Genomic DNA, 25665 nt, shown 5'->3' with positions numbered 1-25665 from the left:
ATTGTGATTTTAATGTTTTGTATTATGTTGAGTACTGAGATAACATATATTGCAATGTATTACCTTTTTATAAACTGCAACTATGTCCCCAATGGAAAAATTGATCAACTGTTTTATTTAATAAGATGAAAATGTGTCAAAGATAAAGTCTTTTAACTTCAATCATATTTATTGTAGCTAAATGTATCTGTTAGATTGAAAAAGCATCTAATTTTACTGTTCTAGTAGGCTACCAAAAGTTAAATTTCTAACTGTAATATTATGAAGTTATATCATAAAAAGAATTCTATACTTGGTGTCCTCATATTGACACAATATTGCAATGCAAAATATTGTGCTACTATCCACCTCATCAACTACCACTACACCGCCCTTGTAAATTAATTTCTTAACTCATCATAACGGATAGTGTGGCAAGTGCTTTGCTCTACATAGGTCATCTGTTTTGCATAGAAACGGAAACACTGCTGGAGCGCTACTGCATGCCAGGAAGTGTAGAGTTTTACAAGTCAAACTGATACCGACCTTTGCCTCTGTCCTTGTAGGTGGATGGTGAGACTTGCTGTCATAGAAAGTGGCTACCTTTAAAGATGCAAAATTGATTTCACTGCTGAGTGGGCTGAGCCTGAAGGCATCTGCTCCTATCTCAATGAATCCAAAACTAGTGCAAGGAATGAGAAATGCTCTTAAAAAAGTCAGGTGTCGGCAGCAGTGTAGATGAGAAAGAGCAACTTGTGCAAAATACTGCTTTGCAAAGTGTCTTTTCATTTCATAAATATCCTCTACAGTCACTTAAAAGCATGAACATCATCTTTGCTTAGTGTCTGAGTCCATCAGTAAGACGGAGCTCTCCAAAAACCTCAGACTGGATCCACCTCCTTTTTTTATGAGAATCTTTTTACCTGAGCTCAGTGTGTTATGTGCATATGTTTGTGTGTGTGTGTGTGTGTGTGTGTGTGTGTGTGGCGGTACGACAGCATTGAAGACATCCCCCCGACCCCTATCCATAGCCCCCCAGCTCTTTCACATCATAGCAGGCTGAAGGAATGTATGACTCCGGCACAAATATCTTTCTCTGCAACAAAAAAACAAATAGGGTCCGAAAATAGTGAATCTTCCCAACTGGAGCCTAAAATAGAGTGACTCAAGGGATGGCAAAGTCCGTTGTTTTGTTGGTCAAACACTTTGGTCTTAGGCAAAATAACTTGGCTTGCTTGGATTGCCATGAAATTTTGTACAGTTTCACACATTCATGGTCTTTAATTTTTCGTGTATTTATTTTGTTTAATGGCAATACATTTTGTTGTTGAGATTTTTCAGTCTGGAACAAAGTGGTGGATGAACAGAAAGAGCAACATTTCCGTCACCAGTACTGGTGACTCTAAGAGGGGGCAAGCAGGGGGCCAGTGCCCCAGTAACCTAGAACCACATCTAGTCCCCATATCTGTGTCAAATATTTTTATACATTCTTCACCAGACATTTATCCCAGGAAATGTAAAATTATAATTATTCAAGGGCAGTGACAAATAAAATAATATGTTAACACTATATGCGTATTCCTGTGTTGTTGTTTTTTTTACAAAAAGTTACATGTATCATTAGTCTTTTGGAGAACCAAACCTGGCAGTGATGGTGGTATGTAACAGGTGTGAACGATGAACACATTTCTACCATGGATGTATTATAGGATTTCTACCTCATGACATCATCACCTCAACTGTAGCGCTGTCAGTTGACAGTTCGCCTGTCTGACCTGTCTTTTAGGCATTTCTCGTCTCATTCCTTCAGTCCCTTCCTTCCCATCCCCCTCTGGCAAAATGTGTGCCGATACTTCAGTGTGAGAGCTCCAGGTAGAAAAAAACAAACGGCACGCCTGTGTATGTGTTACAGTGTGTCCCCACCCTGCTAACAGCAGGAAAGTGTGTGACACGGCTTGAAACTGAGGCTTTGTCTCCTTGTCTCACGGCCCCACAGGCACAACATTAATATCAAAAGGAATGTCTGAGAGGGCTTTTTACAAATTCTGCTTCTTCTTAATAAATGGGTTGGCATATTAAAGACCGTCTGGGCAGCTTCCACAAAGCGACAGCAACGTCAGACCGCCAGATCCAGAATATCTTATCAAAAATACTTCACATACACAGTTTTTAGTTGGCCAGAAGTCAGTTTGCAATTGTTGCATTATGATTGAAATACAAAAAGGGTAGAAATTTTGGTGCAGTCATCTGTCTGAGCTTGTTTACATACATGGGCTACTTTTCACAAGCAAGGCTCAGCCAGTGAGCGAGTGTAAACATTGCAACATTGTCATAAATCAGCACATAAAAAGAGCAGGTCATTAGAGCATGCAAGCTTGTTCAAGCCATTACTGAAGTGAGATGTGATCTAAAATCAAAGCTCTCACAAGAAGTGTGAAAAGTCCACACTCAGGAGAGACAATCCGAGAGAAATTGAGCAAAGAAAACAAAACTAAAGCATTCTGTTCAGTTAAAAATCTCTGAATGAATCTGAATGAACTCACCGTGGAGTTTGAGACAGACAGGGAAACAGAGTTTCCTCTCTGAGGGACCACGCTGTGTGTATGTGAGAGAGTCTGAGAGTCCCAGAAGAGTTCAGCTCCCAAGCAATCTTCCCAGGAAGCACTGCCACTAAGTGACTCAGCTGAGTGAGGACTGGCAGAGCAGCACAAGACTCCGCCTTCACTCTCGCTCACACACCCCCTATTTAGGTGGCTTTTAAAAAAGTTCAAGGCCACACAAAGCGAAACACACACATACCAAGAAGTTCCCAAAACACAACTGCACATTTATACAAAAAATGTAAACTTTAAAAGCTACAAATATGCAAACGGCATCACTGAGAGTACAGCTACATGAACTTTGGACTCAAATTTACCTCAGCAGTACACACACAGCTCTTGCAGGCACAACATGACTAAGATGCTCTCTAGCTTCCTCTCACTTGTTGGCCGTTGCCCAATCTGATCATAAAAGAAGAAGACAAATAAACCGTCTTACCGAGGGCTTTGGTGTGACACAGTAGCACTATTAGAGGACAGACCCGCTTGTATAACAGCCACTAGACTTCTCGTCCTGAATGATTAGTCTGATCAATGATTAACAAGCACCACAGTAAAGCAGCCCACAGCGCCTTGCACCAGTTGTCTCATCTGCCTGCTAAAATCTAAATGAAGCCCAAAGCCTCTAATCTATTATTTTAAGCCACCATCCCAGCAACTTCCCCTCCTCAGGCATATTTCCTGTGCAAATATTTCAGACATAAAAACAAGACAACCAAGAAAAACCAGTCGACAGACAGCCAGTCGACAAAAAACAAGTGAGAAGTTAAGGGAAACATGCCTCTGGTAAAATCAACAACATTTAAGTTTAATTCTAGATAAACAGCCATGAAAAACAAGCAAAGATCTAAGGAACAGGTTACTTATTTTAATGAAAGAGGTGTACCTTCTGCAGAAGTCAGTACAGGGAACTGCAACTTTAGTTTGTCCATGTTGTGTATCTATCCTGTGAGCAGAACAGCTCCCTGGTGTCTGCGACAGCTGAGCTCAGAGCAGCTTGCTCTTTTGAGTAATTGCTGATGTAAAGTGTTATCTATCGACCTTGAGCCGTCACATGATCACAAAAAAAAAGAACCAAACCTGCACAGGAAGCCTTAATTTAAGTCAACAGCTATGATATGACACAAATAGTTTTTGTCACTTTGCTATTTGTGCATGTGTGAAAGGTATGTGCTTTTTTTGCATACATATGTATTCACACACTAACGCAGCACACACTGTCAAACACCTGAATGCTCACTGACGTCCATTATGTGTCATCAGAGCAGGATAGGAAGAAATGAGAGGCATTTCAGCAAACCAGTTTGACCAGTAGAAATTGCGTTCATTAAATTCCCTTCAAATAACCTGTACTTACAGCAGCGCAGAAGTTTAGGCATGTTTCAGATGACTCAATCTATGTTTTGTGCGCTAAAAAGGAATCTTCTCGGAGTGAAAATATCCATGGTGCAACCATAAGTTGGTGCCAATAAATACTTGACGCAGCCGGCGTTCTGCAGTCTGCAGCCTCATTGTTGGCAGGGTCCCACTGGAGTCTTACGCAGACAGGATTGACTGGAGTCATCACAGATGCTGCCAGTGGCATCTGACCTCTAACAGAGGTTGCACAGACCTGCACTCAAATGCTTCCTTTCAATGACCGTTACACAAGAAATCCAGAAAAAGAGTTTACAGACACCTGAGTGCAATGTATCCCACATTTACATGCTGCTGGGCAATAATCAGATTTTCAGATTTCTGCCCTCAATTCTTTGTTTCATTTGATGCTGAATCCCGAGGTGGGTTTTGTCAGAGCATTTATACTGATAGTTAATGAAACAATGGCTTCTCTAGTGAACCATGGTTAAATTTAACAGTTAAACAGTCATTTAGCATTAGTATTGGATTATTTAGACTTATCAATTTTAGTGGATTCATCTGTTTTAGACAAAGACCACACCTTTGTTTTTCTTTCCTCCATGTGCACAAATTTCCAAATGCTTACATGGGAAGAGAAACATGTTTCTCCCGCAGGATTAACCTGATTAAATTAAGGAAGCATGATTGCTCATACATTAATTCTGGCCTTTTATGAATGACTTTTCATGCAATATCTCTGACACAAACAAATTCTTAATATCGAAATAAAATCAAGAGAGTTTTAGCTCAGATGGTGCACGTTCCCGAGACCTCAGTCATTGATGTGAGGTTGTTCTTAAACTCAGTCCAAGCTGTCGAAAGGCGGTCTTTTTCGAGTATTGTTGTTCACACAAAATCCATCATGTTTAATATTGCAAGTTTTTAGTCTTGGCTCATGCAAATGCTTAAATTACATTACAACACCAGTAGGTGTGCTCTCTCCAGCACCAAACAGGAAACAGCAAACCAAGTTGACCGCAGCCTAAACATGCAGGGACTGTGGAGAGGTAGAAGAACATGAAAAGTCTCGGCTCTTGGAAACTGTAACAGTTGTGGAATGAATCTGATTCCCAAACCGACACTTGTTTTAGTGAGAAACGGTCATTTTTAGACAGTTTCGACTCTCATTCCCACAGTCTCCTCCCACAGAAATAGCACAGCTAAGACACAGAGTCTGGTAGCAAGTTGAGGTGACAAAATCCTAAATGCAAAGTTTGTATGCAAATACAAGTTATTTTTATGGATTACATCAATGCCAAATTAATTATAAGAATACTGTCAACATATTCTGCCTTTTATCTTGTGTTTCTAGAGTTGTGTGTTTTGCAGACATATAAGGAATTGTGTATATGTCATATTTCTTAAAGAGAGTTTGGCATACTATTTTACACCAGCAGCTGGATGGTAAATAATCCCAAAAGGAATCTAATTGTAGTTTTACAAATACTGACCCCTGCAATATCCCTATGTCTCTGGAAAATCTTACTAAAAACACTATCATTAGATGCGAGAGGGTGTCAGACTCTAGCCTTTTAAAAGTAATTTTACAGTCTTCTAGCGTATGGTAGGCATACATTTAAGAAATTAGGTTATTGCCAAAAGATGAGAAATACCAGGTAAGTCAAGTGCCTGTACACACACCTTACATTTTAATGCCCTCGAACACAGTAAAAATGGGAAAAAATACTTTCAGAGACAAAGTGACAGTGAGGCTGATTCACACCTTACTTATGCAGTCACACACAAATGCCACATAAACAGACACACACAAAACCCAGTTTCCAGCAATTTCAGGCGCCCTACATTATTCAATGAGATTAGAGTGTGTAAAGTACATGTCTGGCTCTGTCCTGGTTAATGAAGCGTTCATTGTGTCTATCATGCTGGTACAAATAGTGTGCAGTCTGTGTGTGTGTGTGTGTGTGTGTGTGTGTGTGCACGAGCGCAAGCGTGTGTATGACAGACAGGGTGACAGATAACTGTCACCAACAGGCATACAGGGATTAGCTGTTTCTGTTCAACTACCCAGACTTTCTTCAGATTAACTGTGCCTCATCCTCTAATCCAAGGGCCGGCAAGAGATTAGAACCCCAGTCTGCTTTGAACCAGTAGGCACCAGGGGGACAAAACTGTCAGGGGGCTGTAATGGAAAAAGTGGATGGAGTGAGGGAGGTGAAATAGATTGGGAAAAGGGAGATGGAGGCTAGGAATTAAAGAGAGACCTGGATACAGCGGTATTATTTTGCAGGGATGAGCTGAAGGAAGAAAAAACAGTGCTGAGGAGGAATCGTATGAAACAGACAGGAAGGAAGGCAGCGTGAGGGCATGATGGCAATAGACAAGCGCAAAGGAGACAGACAGATGAAAAGCCAGATGGGAGAGGGGTGAAAGGACAGAGGGATTTATAGGAGAGAATGAGACACACAAAGAGGAGAGACAATGAGAAAAGGTGAGGATAGATAGACACTGGGGACTGCAGGAACGCATCCATTCATCACACAGACTTTGAGCTACACACACACACAAGTTTGATATAAAAATAGAGCAGAGACCAGGAGCTTTCATCACACTCCTGCCTCGCTGTGAGCTGCGGGGAGGAGTATTTATACTGCCCTTCACAGCATCATCCTGCATCCCCTCCCTGCATATAAATCTTGTTTTAAAGTTCACTTCACTGCAGCTGATTTGCGTAGAAGAAGTAGGATTTTGCCAGATTTGGTTGAGTTTAAAAAGGACTGAAAGGCTTCAAACTCTCACTGTGATATCGACTTCAAATGCAAATACGTGCAGCCCTCCTGCTGTGAATCAGAGGTGGCGACTGACAAGTAACAAAGCTTTGCATCTTAATTTGACTTGTGGCAGCGCAACCTCCCACACATCATAAGATGAGGATCAATGAGAGGTACAAAAAAAGGACTGCAGCAACACCAGCACAAATAGATAGACAGGAAACCACAGACACTGAACCCCCCCCTTACATGAGATGTAGATAACTATACATCTATAAACTGAGCACCCACTGGAGCTTTCTGTGACGAAATCATTTTTTTTTTTTAAAAAAAAAAGCTCCATTTAAAAGAAAGGATCAGAAAAACCAAAAAAAAAAAACAGTGTAGGGTGAGTTAAAGGTCGATGCTGCCTACCTCTGGAGTGTTCGATTTTCACCGCCACGCAGGCCTCATCAGTGTTCTTGGACTGGAAACATCGAGCTTTGTCTTTCTTCTCTGCAACACAAAACACACCATTCGCTATAAAAAGAAATACGAGAAAACTAGAGGAACAGGAGGATTTTTTAATACCCGCATCTGAGGCAGGAGCTTCAAGTTCTTTCAGGCAAACCCATGTATTATTAAAGAGGAGCACCGACACACAGAGAAGATGAAAATGAGGATGGAGGAGTAAGAGTCACACAATTTCTTATTTTCAAAACGCTGAGACAACATGCAGGACGTGCATGAAGCTGGAGAAAATCATCACATGTGGGGCAAAAGCTGCCAGAGATTTGGAGCACTCCTCTTGTAGCTGCATTTATCAAGATCAGGAGTAGACTTGTGTTTGTTTTGAGAATGAAGAGGAATATACCGCCCCTTGGAGAGAGAAACCCTAATTAGTCTGTCTGTGATATGTAGGGCATAGTCTGGGGGGAAAGCTAACACTCTTTCAACACAGCCGTTTAATATGCACATAAAAGATTAAAGAGAAAATAGCAATGCTCGTAAAAACAATAGGGGGCTCGCAGGAGTATTAGGAAGCCCCCCTGAACACACATATGTAAGTAAAACTCTGACACACACATACACACGTACATAAACCTATGCTCGGTCAGATCTAAAATGAAGCATCGAAGCCGTATGATGATCAACATGTGCAAGTGACACAAAGCAGTTGTTGTAGCTGACTTCAACTTTTGTTTAACTTAATGTGTTTACATCAATATCACACACAGTGACACCAACCAATCACAACCGTGGAAAACCAACCTTTTTTTGTTTTCCCTACCATTTTTCTTGAAGTTTACGTCTAGCTTCTAGGACAAAAGGTCAAATCTGTTCATTAATTTATTAGATAAAAGCACCACTGTGGCTAAGTTCATTCTCAAAGAACTGCTAGCATGTTGCAGATGATTAGGGCCAAATTTACTTTTGTGCAAACCCATTCTGCACCAAATACTGTACATGTACACCAGGCTAAAGGTGCAATTAGTGTGTCATTTGTGTGAGTGTCTGCAAGGGGAGCATTTACAGGCAAATACTAGGAGACATTTTAACAGATGCTGATTATGTATTCCGCTCAAATGTACTGCTGTCATGCTACGCAGTTTTAGGATGAAAATTCTCTGTCAATAGGAGGCATAAACACAGCATATGGGATGTACAAGAGCTAATAGGAGGGTTTTAGTGGCGAAAATGAACGTGCATTTAATAGAATAAAAGACGTACTGCATTTTGTTTTCCATCGTTACTCTTTTTGTTCCATTGTCTGCTATTTCTGGTAAAGGGGATGGTAATATCATGGATCCTACATTAGTACTCTTTGGTTAATGGGGACAGCAAGTGATACCTATCAGAAAAACAAAAGTACTACTCCTCCTTCCTGTTTTGGTTGCACAATGGATGATGCACTTCCTTTTTGGCGTAAATCAAGCCTTCATTTTCCTGGGAGATCATACCCGATGGCATACAGAAATGCATTGTGAAGGTGAGGCTTATAGGGAATCAATCAGTGCCATTGGTGTCACTATTCTATAAACATTACATTATGCAAACAGCTTGCAAACTTCCATTTTAACCATCAATAAACAATAAGATCACTACGGGTTTTGTTTTATTAAGACAATTAAGTTTGCATTTGTATGCTATTTACACACATATAGTCATGGAATTAATCTTTTAGTGGACTGTCTGTCCATCACTTCATTGTTTCATTTATTACACCAAAGTATAATTTGTAAAGTATTTAGCACAGCGTCAGCTGTATAAATCGGCACAGCAATGCTGAACCTAGACGACATGATGGAGTGTGGATTATGCCACGTAAAGGAAAAGTGGACAAACCCAGTGTGGGGTCATGCAAACAGCCGAGAGGAGGTACAAATGACATTGTGTGTGAGTGTGTGAGTCTGTGCCCACGTGCGTGTGTGTGTGCATGTGTGTGTGAAGGGGGGTATAATATCCTGGCTCAGGGATTAAAGGAGGGCTTTCTCCACCCACCATCTGGAGTCCTCATGACAGACCTGCCTGCTGTTCAAACACACACACACATACACACACAAACTTACTTTATAGTACATAAATTGAACCTCAGTCTGTTATATAAGTTCCCTTTTCACTGTAACACACGTAAGCAGCTTATCAAAAGCATCCAGCAGATTCTCGGCCACGTGAGCAAAGTCATCACACGCCTATTGTTTCCTGAGGTGGGGGATGTTCTGCGTCAGCACTAAAAACACACACACTCAAAAAAATAAAGCACACACAGGGCATAAGTGACAATATCCATAAAGGGCATAAAGGTCGAATGAATAGGATTCTGAGATGTGGGTGTGTTGGGGAAACTCAATGATGATATATGATGGGGAGAATCTGCTGGTCCAGCTACTGGCCTGACCCTAAACTTCCCCTTCCTGTCTGTCAACTTCCTGTTTTTAATATTCTATAATCTTTAAGTCTCAACTCTTCATGTACCAGCCCACCACAGCACAAAAATAGAAACTGTGTGAAATCATGTGCACATATCAAAATGCAGGGTGGACACTTGTTATCACTAATGAGGCCAGATTTTGGAAGTGACATGAGACTCAGTTGACTACAAGTTCTGAACACTGATAATGAAACTCCAAGATGTTTAATATCTGATCCTGCGAGAGAAATTGAGGAGCTGAGAAAGCTCTGTCAATTTTCTTTATCGATGTCCATGTTTTTTTTTTACTTTTATTTTTTATTTTTACCAACTCACTGTCAGTTAAAGTGCACATAAACTGCACAGGTGACTGTGAATACAAAAGGTATTGACACATTTCTGACATGTCAGATTTATATTTAGCATAAGTAAAAAATCTTAAGCTGCTTCCTGTTTGTCTTTGGGCTTCCTCAACTGAGCATCATGAATTAAACACGCATGGAAACAGGTGCCAAACTGCAGCAAATCCCCCAAAGAGAGCGGTGAAGGAAAATAAAAATCTAATTTAGCTGCTATATTCACAGCAATCCAATCAACCCTCTGAATTAAAGCTTGTGCGTCCCCTAAAACAACCTGATTATTACCTCAGAAAATGGCAGCCACCATTCTGATACCACTAGAAATTGGTGGTTTGTGTTGTATTTATACAAAGTTATAATGATGGGAGCTAATCAAAAGCACACTGTATCCTTGACAGATACAGAACAATTAATGAGCTGTGACGTTTATCAGATCTTCACAACTGTGTCTGTGTACGTATATGTTGTATTTCACTTTCTGAAGTGTTGTGAACCTATCAACAAATGATCTCTTAGTCGCTGGTAGCAGCCTCGTCTCTGTTTACATTCACCCTCTCCATAGCAACCAGAGCACTGACAGACGACTGCTGCGTCAAACACCGAATGACTTATGTCCTGAGTCTACACTTCCAGTCAAAACACAGAATATCATTGTCGTCTGTCTACTCCCACTGCTCGCGATCCCTCTGGTCCTCGTCACTTCTAGCTGCTTTGTAATTACTATTTGAAAATGTGGAGTCTGGCCATTTAACTTGTTAAAGATTATGCGAGCCTTGTATTTAGAGGAACCAGATGCCAGCCAGAGCAGATATAGAAGATTATGCTACAATGGAAATATTACCCTGCACTAAATGTAAAAAATACAAACATCATTACACTTAATCATACAACAACACAGAAGAAACTAACTTGAACTAGGGGATACACCATACTTTTTCAGTCCTAATACCGAAACCTGGGCTTTGGGTGTCGATACAGAGTACCGATCCAATACCAGTGTTTAATTAAGCCTACTGGCATGCTGTTGAGGCATGACATAGTACGTGCACCTGAAATCAGATGTAAACATTCAGTAAAACTGAATTGAAGACATTGGTCCCATAGTCGGTGGCACGGTGGCTTTGTGGTTAGCACTGTGGGTTCTCTCCAGGGTCTCCGGCTTCCTCCCACAGTCCAAAGACATGCAGCTCAGGTTGATTGGTGACTCTAAATTGCCCTTAGGTGTGACTGTGAGCATGTATGGTTGTCTGTCTATATGTGTCGGCCCTGCGATGGTCTGGCAAACTGTCCAGGGTGTACCACGCCTTCTGCCCAATGACAGCTGGGATTGGCTCCAGCCCCCCCGCGGTTACAGAAAATGACTGACTGACTGGTCCCATAGTCCAAGATACCTGATTCAGCAATTTGAGTCAGTATTATCCTGATATCAGTAACAGATTGGTGCCTCACTACATGTTATATTTATTTCCTGTGGTTTACAATTTCTTAAAAAGACCAAATCACACAATGACTTGACCCAACTATTATGACAAAGTCAGATGCAGCTTATTTCTGTGCTACAGATTTTATTGAGGTCCACAAATTGTGAAAGCACATAAAGCTTATGCTCAGTACAGGCATTGTACTATACTGTGATTCAATATTTACTGTAGCGCAAGAGGGACATGCACCATCCTGCTGCTGTAAATACTCAGTAGAGCCCAAATGTGTGTTATGGAGATGGGAATTGGGAGCCGGTTCCTGTTGAGAACCAGTTATAATCATCCGATCCACTGGAATAGTATGCCTCTGAGCTTATCAGTTCCTTTTGTTGATGCCGGCATGTTTTTCTGACAGTTGCACATTGCAAAACAATCATGTCAAACTCATGTGTCTACACTCCTGGAAACTTGCAACAAGAAGAAATCATGGTGAAGAGGAAGAAAGAGAGACAGTCCAAAGCGTGGCTTCATTTCACAAAGACAGATGACAACAGTGCTGCCTGTCATGTCTGTAAAATGATCATTTCAAGTAAGGGTGGAAACACCAGCAATATGCTGAAACATCTTTCATACCATTTTGACTGTCTTGCAAAAAAACTGAAATTCAAAGTTTTGCTTTTCCATGGCCTCAAGAAAATGCTTTGTGCCTGGCCTATATCTGTCTCAGACTGATTTTGGTGATAGTATTTCCAGGTTTGCCTCACCGTCCACCTTGTCCAAGCTTGACTCTCTGCATCACTCAGCCCTGAGGTATAATACCGAATCTAGTTTCAGAGCCTGTCATTGGTAGGATGGCTGTCCTTCACCTTGTGTAGGTTACAACACTGTTACATTTGAGTCCATAAGATCATCTCAGGTAAATTTCCAACTTACCTAAGCCAGAAGTTTTCATCTTTGCAAAGCAATCATAATCTTAGGTCACACAAATGGCTTCAGTACGTTTGATCAGCAAAGGGGAAAACTGTCTGTTCTACTACAGTAGGCCTGTTTCTGGAATCAACTTCAGGCCAAGCACAAACTTGAGATCTTTATCTCTTTAAATGACTTTGACCCTAGAATAAAGGAAGTTGTCACAGCTAGCTGCCTCACTTAACTAACAATTTGTATATTAAATATCACTGCCTTTTAATGCACTCTATTATGTATGTATTTTGTCATACCTATTGTATATTATGTACGTATTTGCTGTTGTCACTGTTGTGATTTGATGTTGTCCTGTTGGTTTTTATGCTGCTATATGATCCTGTCTATCTCACTTGCAAAAGAGGTTTTAATCTCGAATCTCTCTCTTAACTCTTAGTTAAATAAAAGTGAAATCTTAATTGAATTTAACACTACAGGCACATTTTCAACTGCTTCCCAACTGAGCAGCACACCTGTTACCGAGGGTACCTCTGTTTTGTCATTTTAACATTAGCACCATGCAGGCAAGTTTAGCATTTTTTATTTTTAGCAGAAAACCAAAATTAAAATGAATGCTGTACAATGTTGTCTTATTTCATCATTTTTAGATAATTACAGACTGACTGTTTCTATTCTGTATTCAGACTCAGAAATAATAAATCAGCTGCATTGACGCTGGAAACCTATGGAGGCTTATTTTTTTCCACACAGATAATTGATCAGGAATCACAAAGGGAATCGATAAAAACTGGACGGATAAGCAAAATCAATGATGACGCTCACATTGAAAAAATCTTATCAATTTCCATCTCTAGAGTATTAATCCACAGATGAAATCGGCTTACCTTTACAGAATTGGATTCCCCTTTCTATGAGTCATAAGTAATTATCTACACGGTTTCCATAACAGATATGCCACATACTTGAAATGTTTCAGGCGACTGCACCCACACTCATAGATCCACTTGACTGGCAGCACCTGTGTGTGTATGTATGTGTGTGTGAGAGTGTGTGTGGGTTTCTGTGTTAAAACGCACTTCCTCCAATTCTTTTCTAAGTGGCTCTCACACACACACACACACGCACACACACACCCACACACACACGCACACACACACACATACACACACACCACATAACTGAAACCTAAACAACTGTAGTTTCAACTGTACTTTCTTGATCTTTTATAGCTGCTAGACTGTTAATAAAAGAAAAGATCTCCACAGTACCTGTAAGTATTCCTCTCCAGTACAGCTGGGTTTTCCCTGATCTGTCAACCACCCAACGCTTATCCATCTCAGAAATGTCTCTTCTACTAGGTTTTATCAGCATCTATAAAGAAATTACAGTCCTATCTTCAGATACGAGTTTACCTGTCTCCTGGTTACTCCATGTCTGTATTTACCCATCAAACTCTCAGAGTACCTGCCTCAACACTGTACAAACCGGTTCCCTGGAAACCAGAGTCACCAGGTGTGGGGAGGAGGAGGGTGAAGTCGTCCTTCAAGATGAATGATTCACAGTCACTTTTAACCATTTCCATAATAATGTTTTGGGGGTTATCCAGCAATCAAGGACAAAGTCACCACAGGGTGGGAAGAGAAGAGAAACTCAAAGAGGGGAGGAGACGCTGTAAGTCAGTGGTTAGGAGTTGTGGAGGAGGGAGCGGAGAAGACGCTGATGGGGAAGTGAGAAAAATAAAAAATTAACCAGCCGTTACAGTAAATATTTAACCGTCTGCAGTCCTGCCAAATAGTCTGAAAACTCATTATTAAACATATTTTCTACTGCAACAAACCATGTTATCTTTTTGCCCATTTTCTGCTCCTGTGCCAATACATCATAACTGTATTTTCTGACAGACTAACTGTATTGCACAAATCTGACTGCACAAACCCCCCAAAGCCCAATTTTAACCTAATCTCAGCCCTGATATGCTGCAGCAAAAATAATTGAGATTCTGAAATTTAAAAACCCAAATCACAGAGGAGAGTCTGCACTTATCATCCCATAATGATGAGAAATAGATACTATTAAATATAAAAAAGAGTCTGTTTCAGCCCATAAGGACACAAGAATGCAAAGTAACCTCTGCTTCATTTGCATGGCTGTCCTAGATCGAGATACATACCATTCAAATGTAACTCATAAATAATGGAAAAGAGAGAATATATTAATATGCCAAGTCACACCCCTTTAATCACACTGAGGCTCATGGTGATAATGTGTGTGTGTGTGTGTGTGTGTGTGTGTGTGTGTGTGTGTGTGAGCACGCGTCTGAGGTTTTCATGCTTGACACAGAAGAGATTGGCAATTGAATGAGACCAGATGTGTCTGTCTCCCCTCTCTCCTGTCCCTCCATAATGGACAATTACCAGAGAGTTATGGTTTTCTGCCACAAACATAATAGAGTGAAAATTAAAAGGCCGTGTCGAGCTTTTATGTGGTCAAGGCAACCAGATGAGACCCCTGTCTCCAGCTCATGGAGCAAACATAGACATATGATGTAGTTTACTCTCCGTCTAACAATTCAGCTCTTTGATGACTTCTTGTACAGAGAATAAGCCAATTAGCTGAGTCTTTACAGCATGTTTATGGTGAACTATAGTGTGGGGGTGGCCAACTGGCAAATGTAAGTGTAAAGCCACTTTTACTCTGCCTCTTCAAGGCATTATTCCGCCTCACCGTTTTATGTACAATCACAGAATTGGAGGAACAAAGTTGACTCGCCATCAAGACGCCAGTAGACATATCAGCAGTGCTGATTTGACGTCTGTGTAGAGGGGACGACTAGCAGGATGGGACAGGTGTGATGTTTTGATGTGTTTTGTGTGCGACCTACAAGCAGGAGAATTAAAATGCAGCTTGCAGCAGTTAGCAGCTAACTAAAAGAAGAGTAGCAGCTCAAGAAAGTCTGCAAAATGGGGAAAAACTTAGGTCCATGAGCTTCTTACCCTCTGAGCAGAAGATGAGATCAGCCACCACATGACCGGGATGGTAAATGATTTTTATTTCAATGTCATGCCGTTGACAGTATTTATAAGGTGCTGCCTGACGTGCATGTTTTAAGTCACACCAGAGGCCGAGGCTGTTGTGTTCCATGTCACGCCTCTTCTGCTTTCAGAACACCAACATGTTATCAAAATCACACTCTGTGGTGGCATTATGCTGGCGTTGTTTAGTTCTGTATGAAAAAGTAAGGCTGGCATTTAGAAGAGTCTTTTTCCAGCCCCATCACAGGATCTTTGTTTAAAAAAGGCTAAATGTTCACCCTTTTTTTTAGCTTTTATTTGGTCTCCACTAACTGTGCCTGTCTGCTGCTGGCAAAGTAACAGCGGGTTTTAAGAGCTTTGTAGCTGAAAACAGCTGCCTGATGTCGCAAAAACAAAACTATGAGTTTGGTAGAGCTGCAATTAATTATTGTTTTTGTTATCGACAAACCTGTGTATTTATTTTACCAACTAATTGATTGGAATGAAGTGTTTGGTCTGTAAAATGTCAAAAAATGTGAAAAAGGCGAATTACAATATAAAGTGAAATCTTCAAGTTGCCCTTTTTGTCCAAACCAACAATCCAAAACAAAATATTCTTCAGTTAATGTCATGAATGACAAAGACAAGCATCAATTCATCAGCATCACATTTAAGAAGATGTAACCAGCAAATGTTTGACATTTTGCTTGAAAAATGACTGAAGCCGTTAACAAAGTACAATTTCTTTTAAATGATGAATCGACTAATCATTTGAGGTCTAGGGTTTTTAAAGTGTGGGAAAAAAAGTATTACAAAAATGTAAAGTTGTACTCTATGAATGCAAACAATGAGTTGCTGAGTCAAATGACTGACTGTTCATCTCTGCTACAGGGAGCTAAGGGTTTGACACCATGACTGATCCCTTTCACATTACATACCATCACTGACCTTTTGTTATTATCGTTATCGTTATTAGTGCAGATTTAACATTTGCTTTCTTTTAATACTGAATACTCTCACTAGAAAGCCTTTGAAAAAATGCATGCTGTCCATGTCCACACAAAGGCCACAACTTGTAGTCGGAAGCCTTAAAGATAAGGTTTTGTTTCAATTGCAGATATAATTTCTTCTTAGTAAATTTGAGCAGTGGACTGTGGGTCTCCCTTGGCAAACGCAACTAAGAATCCTCCATAAAGTCTTCAGTTTCAGCTACAAAAGAGTCTGCCTCAAATTCCACCAACTTAAACATGTGCCTCATAAAAATCGTACATCATGTGCAGAAGCTGTCCATCTACTGTGTGATTCCCAGCCTGCACCCTACATGGCCTCAGCATGTGAAGATCAGCTTTAAGCATGATCTGAACATGCTATCTGGCCCATGTCTAATGAGGGCAGGCTGCGCAGGCGCCTGGGTGTGCTGCGATTCTGAACCTGATCTGCAGCCCCACTGTTTAACACTTCCTGTCTATACTAAAGATAACACATAAAGAAAAAGAGATGAGGAAAGACAGAAAGTTTCTTGGTTTTCACTGCAGTGATAATCACCAACCAGAGAAGATTAGAATTATATATTTAAATGTGCTCTGGATATCAGATGGCATTTAGTTCCATAACTGATCAAAGCAAACTTAAGTGAATTTGTACAAAAACAGAGTAAGTAACAGAGAGAATGAGATCAATGAGAGTCCCATAATTGAGATCCAAACAGCAGTGTAGAGGTAGTGGACTCTGATCACTGGGCACTGAGAATCGGGTCGATTAACGAAATTAGAGTATGCGATAACATCGACAGCCAGCATTCATTCGCTCCTCCTTTATCTCTCTCACTTCTCACTTTCACCTTAGCCATTTATTTTTTCTACCAGCCTGTTGTCTATTTATCTATCACCTTCCTTCTCCTTCTGCTCCCTCCATCTCCTCCTCCAGCTCCCTCTGTGACCTGACCGCCTACCTTGGAAAACAGATCACAGCTGCTGGGCAGGAGCTCCCAAATGTGTCAATCAATACCCTGTCCACCCAATCACCACGTCTGACTGGGCCCCAGCAGGCCAGTCTGTTCATAAATGAACAACAGCGGTTACTCACAGCATGCTCTTTCATGATAAGACCGGACCGAATGGATTTGAAATGTCTCACATTTTAATTGCGGATACGTGGGAGTGACGCAATCCAGCATAAAAGACCACTACTCTGTTTACATGTAAAGAACAAAATACAAAGAAATAGAAAAAGATCTGATTATGTCTATAAAAAAGCAATATACTCCAGTAAACTCAAGCACCCCAGCTGCACTCATATTTCTATTAATTTAGTGAAATGATGCCCCAAGGGTATTTCTTCCAATAATCGAGTTTCCATTCTGTGCAACCCATTTTTAAGCAAAAATGTTTACAGAAATAACCATTTAACTTTCCATCAGCTCAACAAAAGTAAATGACTTCCTGAACTTCAGACAAAGCTCCCTCTCCTAAAAATAACCCCATGAGAAACTCTCACAATCTGATGCAGATGAATATATTGTTGTTACTCATCTGATGCTGGCTACGACTCGCTCTGTCTGACGGGGACAACAAAGAAATGCACTCAATCATATTGTAATGCACTGAGGAAGAGGCACAGAGCCACAGCAGCGGCCTTGTGCACAGGAGGAGTGACAGCACGTGGCATTTGCGAAAGGTCGTGGTGGACAGATATTTTGTCAACAGCATTTCAGAAGATTATTTCTGTTACGCACTGACTGAATTATTTGCAGGGATGATTATGATATTTGCTTATCCAGAAAATGCAGTTATAACTGAAACTGTGATGTTATAGAAATTTAACCTCACTGACCTTTTCGCCATTATTTGTGCAATCATAGCTTAGCAACAGTAACTACGCACAGCAGGGCTGTCAAGCTTTCACTTTCCACACATGTTGACTTGGTGTACATGGGATATACAGAACAATACTCTATAGAAGTTGGACGTTGGTATCCAAAACCAAATACAAGAGAAAAAGTGTGAGAAATGGACAGTATGTTTTATGTCTGCGGGATATAAGAGAAATGTGCAATATGTGATAACACAGAATATCTTGAGAACAATATTACTTGTGAAAAATAAGTATAAGGTATTACTCAGTTCTGCCTTTCTGATGCTTTTAGAATACTTCTAAAAACTGCTTTTGAAGACTTTTGAAAAACCTTTGAAGAATTATGCGATGCAGTAACACCTCTTGTAGCACTTCTTGCATCATGCCCGAGGTATCCAGTTCCTACCGACAAGCACACAGCCACAGCATCACGTGACCTATAAAACTGAAAAAGTGTTTCCATCGCAGTTTTTGCAAAATATGGATTTTTTCAAATCGCCTGAAATACCACCTCATGCAAGCACAAACACACGTGTTTCCATTAGGTATATATTATATTTGCAACCCACGTACTGATGCTTCTGTTTCATTCCTTGTCATAGGACAAGCTAGCTCTACGGCAAAGAAAAAGTGGTTTATCTCCGTCTATCACCTTTGGATAATCTGTGAATGCTGACATTTTCTATGGGACATGCAGCTTGAACATCAATATTTTAGCTCAATATTAAGTTTGTAGCCATCAAGTTTTAGAGTTCTTGGTTTAAAACTAGTCAGACTGAAATGATAAAAAGTCTTCTGTTGAACAAATCACAGAGCTAAAATAGACATGAGAAGTTTGCTTTAGTCTACCTTTGTCTGAAATCAAGGACCCACTGTTACAAAAAATGACTTAACTTTGAGTGGTAAATCTGCAGAGAATGGAAAGCTTGACAGGCACAGCAACAGTAACAAAGAGAGCCGGTGCTTAGTGAACAGTCAATTAATTCAACTCATCCCAATTCAGATTAAAACACTCCTGATGAATTCTTCATTTCGCTCTGTCTGTGTCTCTTTGTTTATCTCCTTTTATTGATTCCGGCGCATTGAGGAAACACCAAGCAACAGAGATTCATTAATGCTAAACAGATTTGTCTCAATGCATTATGGATGAAGTAAATAGATGGTGAATATAATGCCAATCAAACAGCGTGGGTAAAAACTTGTGGCTCAAACAGGATCATTGTACTCGGTATGAATGAGCCCCTCTGACTGGAAGCACTGGAGCCCATATTCTCAGTGCAGAGCTGGAATGCACAGAAAACCCTGCAATGCTGTAAGCAAGCCTGCGGGCGAGCCTGCAGCCAAGTTTGGGGCACTAATGAGGCAGAGAGGGGAAAAGAGAAACTAACTTAACATTTAAAATGACATGAACTTCCTCTTTAGCTTTTCATGCTTGAACTAAAATGATGTCCCCTCTTCCTCATTTCTGTCACCATGCTTGTCAAAATCTTCTCTAAAACCAACATCTGCAGTGCACATAAACTGAGTCACCTGCTTTCCTGTATTCACACACGCACAGCACTTAATCTGACACGTCCTGGTGGAATTAAGTGTCAAATAGTATCAGCATTTCTTGTTTGTGTCACTGGAGGCTCAGAAGAAAGGAGAACCACTGTACACAGAAGACAAAATTACAAGATGATCGGCTGCTGCCACAAACTGACCTAGTGATTGCTGTGTTGCTGCAATGACACAGCATTTTTTACTTCAGCATGTAACGAAAGAAGAGAAATGAACAAAATTATCCAAAAGGAAAAGGGGAGAGAGAGGAATAAGGGAAAGTGAGGAGGACGAATCTGATGATAATTAAACTGCAGTTGCTAACAGCATGACATGACAGTCTGAGACTGACTTACATGCAGACACTACATAAATGCCTGTTATAAAATACAAGAACAAGTCATAATGTGGGGGTTCTTTAAAAGTATGTCCTTGCATGTACATTAGCATTCATTTCAATGAGGCTATTAACACTCCTTCCTCCTTTTACCTTCCCTTTAGAAACAACATGCTTGTTCCTGTTTAATCCCATTTTTGGTCACATCACGTACCTGGCCCCTGCTGCATTTATGATAGGTTCCCTTCAGTCTGAGAAGCGATACTGCGAGCTCAGACATAACCTCTGATCCACAGTTATATATCAAATTTCACTTCATTCGACAACATAAGGAGGTGAAGAGAAGGGTGATAAAGAGGACATGTAGTGAGACATTAAAACCGACAAATCTGCTTATGTCTTTGTCCACTAATCCATCGGAGTCTGTTAATGTAAACATCTTTGTGGAAAACTGCAATACAGGGTCACTGGCTCACATACTGGCATTTGATTCATTTTATCTGATAAAAAATATAAATGTGACAGACATAAGTCTAGGGAGCAATCATTTGGGCTGGGCATTGTTTCAAAACATACAATACCAATCTATATACCAGCACCCTTAAAGTGATAGTGATACTAACAAAGTTCTTCATTTGATACCTTCTTTTCTACTTATTTGATACCCTTCATTTTAATGGAAGTATTCAGTTTCATAAAATTCACCACACTTTCATATGTTATGGTGGCATCTCCGAACGCTGAACTACCAATGCTGTCAAATACACTGCGCTTAACTTCCCGACAGACTGTGTAAGTTATAGCTGCTGCAGTAGTGGGCCAATCACACGTTGCATTAAAAAAAGAATGCGTTGATTGGCTATGCGCAAAACTACACAAATAGTCACTTGTTTTCTAGATCTGGATATGGAAAGGAGCAATTGCAGGTAATGTTTGGCTGGAGAAGTTTCTATACTACTTAGTATTGGCTTGTTTTGGTCGATACCTTAAAGTTAAAGTACCAGCCTATTCTTATTCTAAACTCGTCAAATACCGCCGCATGGTGATTTCGGTGTCAGACACCAATGCCAAAAGCCATCTTTTGCAGACATATGATCAGAGGTGGACGGTATCAGTTCATAGCGTGGCCAGACGGTAGCTTTGAAGGAAGTATGGTAAGCTGCCAGTCTGCCAGACGGCACCTGTCGTGGCAGTATGATACGCCACTGGGTGGCGTCAGTTTGTAATGAGGACAGACGGAACCTGTTGCGGCTGTATGATACACTGCCGGATGACATCAGTTTGAATGGCTGTCATGAACAACATAACATAACGAGCAGGAAAGTCTATATAGGGCAGGCGTGAGGGGCAGCGGAAGGGTCCAACATACCCTGGACTTTCATCTGTGAGCCCACAGTTGGCTTTCTGTGTGAAAGTAAAGCCAAACTATGATTTTTTTCTCTAAACCTATCCATGTACTTAACTTTGACAACAAACTATGTAGGTCTGAACGGCATCGACCGAACTGTGATATATGACAAGCTGGGATCAGAATGTGCTGCTAGTACTGATACCTGATCAGATCCTTCAGTCTTACACACCAACCCCCAGCACTCCATGACAACTTTTTCAGTGACAACAGCAAGTCTCCCCTTTAAAAACCATCACTGATTTATATTTGAGCCACAGAAACATCTCCATACATAACTTTTTTAATGCTGGAGGAGACTCTTCAGTGGGGTCCCACACAGACCCAGCAAGGAGCCTTGTTAGTAGAAGGGACCGCTGAGTGGTTGCCTCTACAGCAGCTTAAACAGCAGGATCTGGTAACACCCCTATCACTGCCTGCCTAGAGAGCAGAGGAAGCACTACAAAAAATATATTGCTACAGATAAAGTTAATGGTTTCAACTGCAGAGATAGCTAGCCCAATGAGTTTCAGTGAAAGCATGCAGCGGAGAGATGGAGTGAGGAGATTGAGCCTATAGAGAGAAAAAAAACACAAGGCATATTTTTGCTTTCATTTGTCTGATAATAAAAAGTGATTATTGAAACAATGTAATTTGTTATATAAAACAACATTGTAAGCATTTTCTCTGTGTTGTTGTTTGCAACCAAGATGGAGTGCAACAACTAGCAGCAGTCAGGATAACATCTTTCATCAAGAGATTGTATTACAGCTGTAATGACAAGGTGACTTTAAATCATAGTTTTGTTTGCAGACCAGTCAGGAGCAGCAAGCCACAGTGTACACACACATGCACAAACACACACAGACATCCACACATACACACATGCTCTTGCATACTTTCCCACAGCTCACTGTGGACAGCTGAGGCCGATTACGCCAATCATGGCAAACAGAGTTAAGTGAAATAAGCAGCAATAGCCTCTACATGCACTAGCATGCGTGTGTGTGTACGTGTGAGTTGCAGATGTGTAGTGCACGTCTTGAGACAGCCTGCAGCTGAGAGGCTCAGTAAACAATGCCTTAAAGAAAATTAATAGTCCCCTCCAGCCAATACAGCTCCCACCGCCTGCTTAGAGTACCCACAGCTCTCTCTTACACACACACACACACACACACACACACACACACACACACACACACACACACACACACACACACACAGTTCACGCACATATGCAGCCACCACTGCCACACTCAGCCGTCACCCGTCAGAGGAACTCCTTGTGGTGAGATCCAGGGTTTGTCTTTTGTGATGTGTGCTCCCCTCTTTGTTAACCATCAGCCTCAGCAGGCGATATGTGTCTGTGTGTTCAGAATAGCAAAGGCTTGTTTCAATGTCTCTGTGGTCATGAACCACCCACATTTTGTCTCTCAGCTCTGTTAACCCAACGCCCTGCGGCTGCATTGTGCACTCGATGGATACAGCGCCCCTGAGCTGGCTGGTAAACCGGTCAAAAAGACAGAGGCACTAACCTGAGTGGAGCTTGTGTCCGGTGAGATCAGTGAAGGAATTAAAATCCACAGCTAGACAGAAGTGAAAAGACCTCTCCTTCCTCTCTCTATCTCTCAGCGCTCTGTCGCGCGCACTGGCAGGTTCAGGCTCGTGTTAAACTGCTGCCTCGCTGCATTGGTTGCATCCTCCCTTCCTTCTCTCTCTCTCTCTCTCTTTCACAGACACACACACACACACACTTGCACACTCAGTGACAGACTGACTCGCCCTTCCATTCAACCTCCCGTTTCTCTTCCTCGGATGCCTTCCTTCTTCTTTCACCCTTTCCTCATTCCTCTCTGTGGCGAGTGAAGATAATCACATTCCAGCGGAGATGGGGCATATGGTGGGGGAGCGACACTCAGCCCCAGAGTAAAGCCCCCTCTGTGTGTGAGTGTGTGTCGCATGGACAATCAGTCCCATTGTGTTGGGTAAGGGGAGGGCCAGAGAGAGGGGAAGAAGCCAATGGCCGCACTCATCTGCTGTCCCTGCTGCTGCTGCTGCTGCTGCTGGCTATAGCAGATATAGGTGATGAGCATGACACAAAATAACCCCCTCCAGGACGAGAGGCGAGGGGGTGACACAAGAAACGCAAGACATCTAGGGAGATCGAGGTGATGGAAAATTGATGTGTGTCTTATGAAGTAAAAGCCTGAAGTAAAGGTTTCTGAAGCCTGAGTAATAATTTGTCGTCGTACCTCGCAGTGGCTTCTGTGATGTGCTTTGAACTCCTTTCTTCCAGGGTTCACACTGAGGAGCACAGTGTAGGATGGAGGTAGCGGTGGATGAAGAAATAAAGTCCACCCACTCTTTTCCCATGACAACCAAATCAGTGGTTACACACTCCACACAGGAGTCACAGAGAGAAACATTTACAGAGAGGACCAAATATTCAGATGTTATTTCAGTCTAGATTGATGTTGTAAAAGGCGAGCGCTGTCAAAAGATGCCTTTTGGGGTCAAGTCTCAAGTCCTTTAGGGCAAGTTCAAGTTAAAAGTCTTCATAGGCAAACTCCAAGTCAGTGACCCTTAAAATTAAACACTTCACTTTTAAAGCTGTTTTAATAGTTGTATATATACAAACCTCAAACCATTATATTCAATCTCTACAATCTCTAGGCCTAATAATTAAATATCCAATACATGTAGCTATGCAAAGCCTGCCTGACGTTGCCTATTTATTCTCAGGAGCATTGTTGATCCGTTGTTTGGTCCACCACTTTGGTCCACACTAAAATATCTCAACTAGGGATGCACAATATTGGATTTCTGTCTATCTGATATGCCTTTATTTTCCAACTCATTTGAGCAGAATGCTGATACTGATACCAATATTTGCGCATATGATTTGCCACCTAATTTCAGAGAACATCAAGTCTCTCCTGTAGTGGAATTAACATATTATTCCTTCTCCAATCATGTGGCCCACTAATGGCAGATGCAGACATAAAACATATGCTTTCTAAAATTTATATGTTCACCGGGCTAAACGAGAAAGATACTTTAACCTAGGTTACATTTGAAACATGCTTTATTTATTTTATGTAACAACTTTTAAACAAAACTGTAAAATTCATCTGACTTTAGCAGCCTTGGATAAAATATTTTTTGCACCATGCTATAAACATGTTTATTTATGCTGTAAAGTTGGACATTTTAACATGGGGGTCTGTGAGGAACGACCTGCATTTGTAGTCAGCCTCAAGTGGTCATTCAAGAAACTGCAGTTTTTGGCACTTTGTATTGATTCATTGTTTTTATCTTTATATTAGCATGCTAACATACTAAGATGCTAAAGATCACAGCCAGAGCATTGCCAGTAAGTGAGCAAGTTAGGTCTACAGTGAGTCAAGTCTCACAGCCGTCAAGGTAAACCCCCTGATCTGAGTCTCAAATTTACAGCTCTTGTGTAACCCTCTAAAATTTCAGGAACCAACTCTTTTTTGGGTAAAGGTTGATGACATTGCATGTCATATTTTAGGTTTTAAGCTGATTTCATAAGCCCAAATACACAGACAACCCACAGAGAACCTCCAACTGAGATGCAAGGATAAGAAAATAACAAAAAATAATATAATTTGAAAAGATTTGGGGGACTGCAAAAGATCCTTTAATAATGAGATGCAATAGATGTATCGCAGTGTATTTTCTCTTCTTCCATTATCACTCATAACTGCGCTCACCGGCAGAATACAGCCGACTACAGTGCAGACAGAGCTCTGTTGTGGTTGGCTGGAGTGGCTTAAGTGTTGACATGGTGAGAAAGAGCGCTCAGTTCTCATTTTGTCAAATCTGTCTGTGAAAATGACCCGCAGGCCCTGATAAGTGTTACAGTGGCACATGGAGGGAAGTGTTGCTTTCACAAGTTGTGTGAAGAAACATGGTTTTTGTTGAATCCTAAACACTCAGTCACACCTTCGTGCTTGCCTGAAAAAATCTTTATGTCTATTCCCTTTGTCCATTTCTTTTCTAATCCAGACTGGCAGCCGTCACAGTCCTGACCTCCTTTCTATTCTCCTCTCTGTCATTGCAGCTTTTCACGCCTTTTATTAACCGTGATCCTCCATCTCGCCCTTACTGATCTCCTCTCCTCTTATCTACTTTTTCATCTTATGTCCCATTTACCACAGCTGGAAATTCAGCATGGGGCTGCTGATTCTCTGTGTAATGATCCAACACACTCT

General features: G+C 41.1%; 1 protein-coding gene across 7 annotated transcripts in view; it reads right to left on the bottom strand.

Moving 5' to 3' along the window:
- The window catches only part of fgd4a (FYVE, RhoGEF and PH domain containing 4a), a 98880-nt gene that overhangs the window by 56769 nt on the left and 16446 nt on the right, over positions 1-25665 (bottom strand). For 2 of the 7 annotated variants that reach the window (XM_088080096.1, XM_088080098.1), the window contains exon 2: positions 7121-7201. In XM_088080096.1, coding sequence (XP_087936222.1) covers positions 7121-7201 — 81 coding nt within the window. Of the gene's footprint in view, positions 1-2522; positions 2675-3018; positions 3122-3465; positions 3527-7120; positions 7202-13568; positions 13758-25665 lie in introns of those variants that run through there. The other 5 variants (XM_088080097.1, XM_088080095.1, XM_088080099.1 and 2 more) reach the window with 5 other exon arrangements.

The sequence above is a fragment of the Plectropomus leopardus genome, chromosome 7 (genome assembly GCF_026936395.1).
Source record: "Plectropomus leopardus strain MGB_pleo_1.0 chromosome 7, ASM2693639v1, whole genome shotgun sequence".
Classification (NCBI taxonomy): domain Eukaryota; kingdom Metazoa; phylum Chordata; class Actinopteri; order Perciformes; family Serranidae; genus Plectropomus; species Plectropomus leopardus.
Note: the sequence above shows the minus strand (reverse complement) of the source record. Positions and strands in the feature narration are given on the sequence as shown.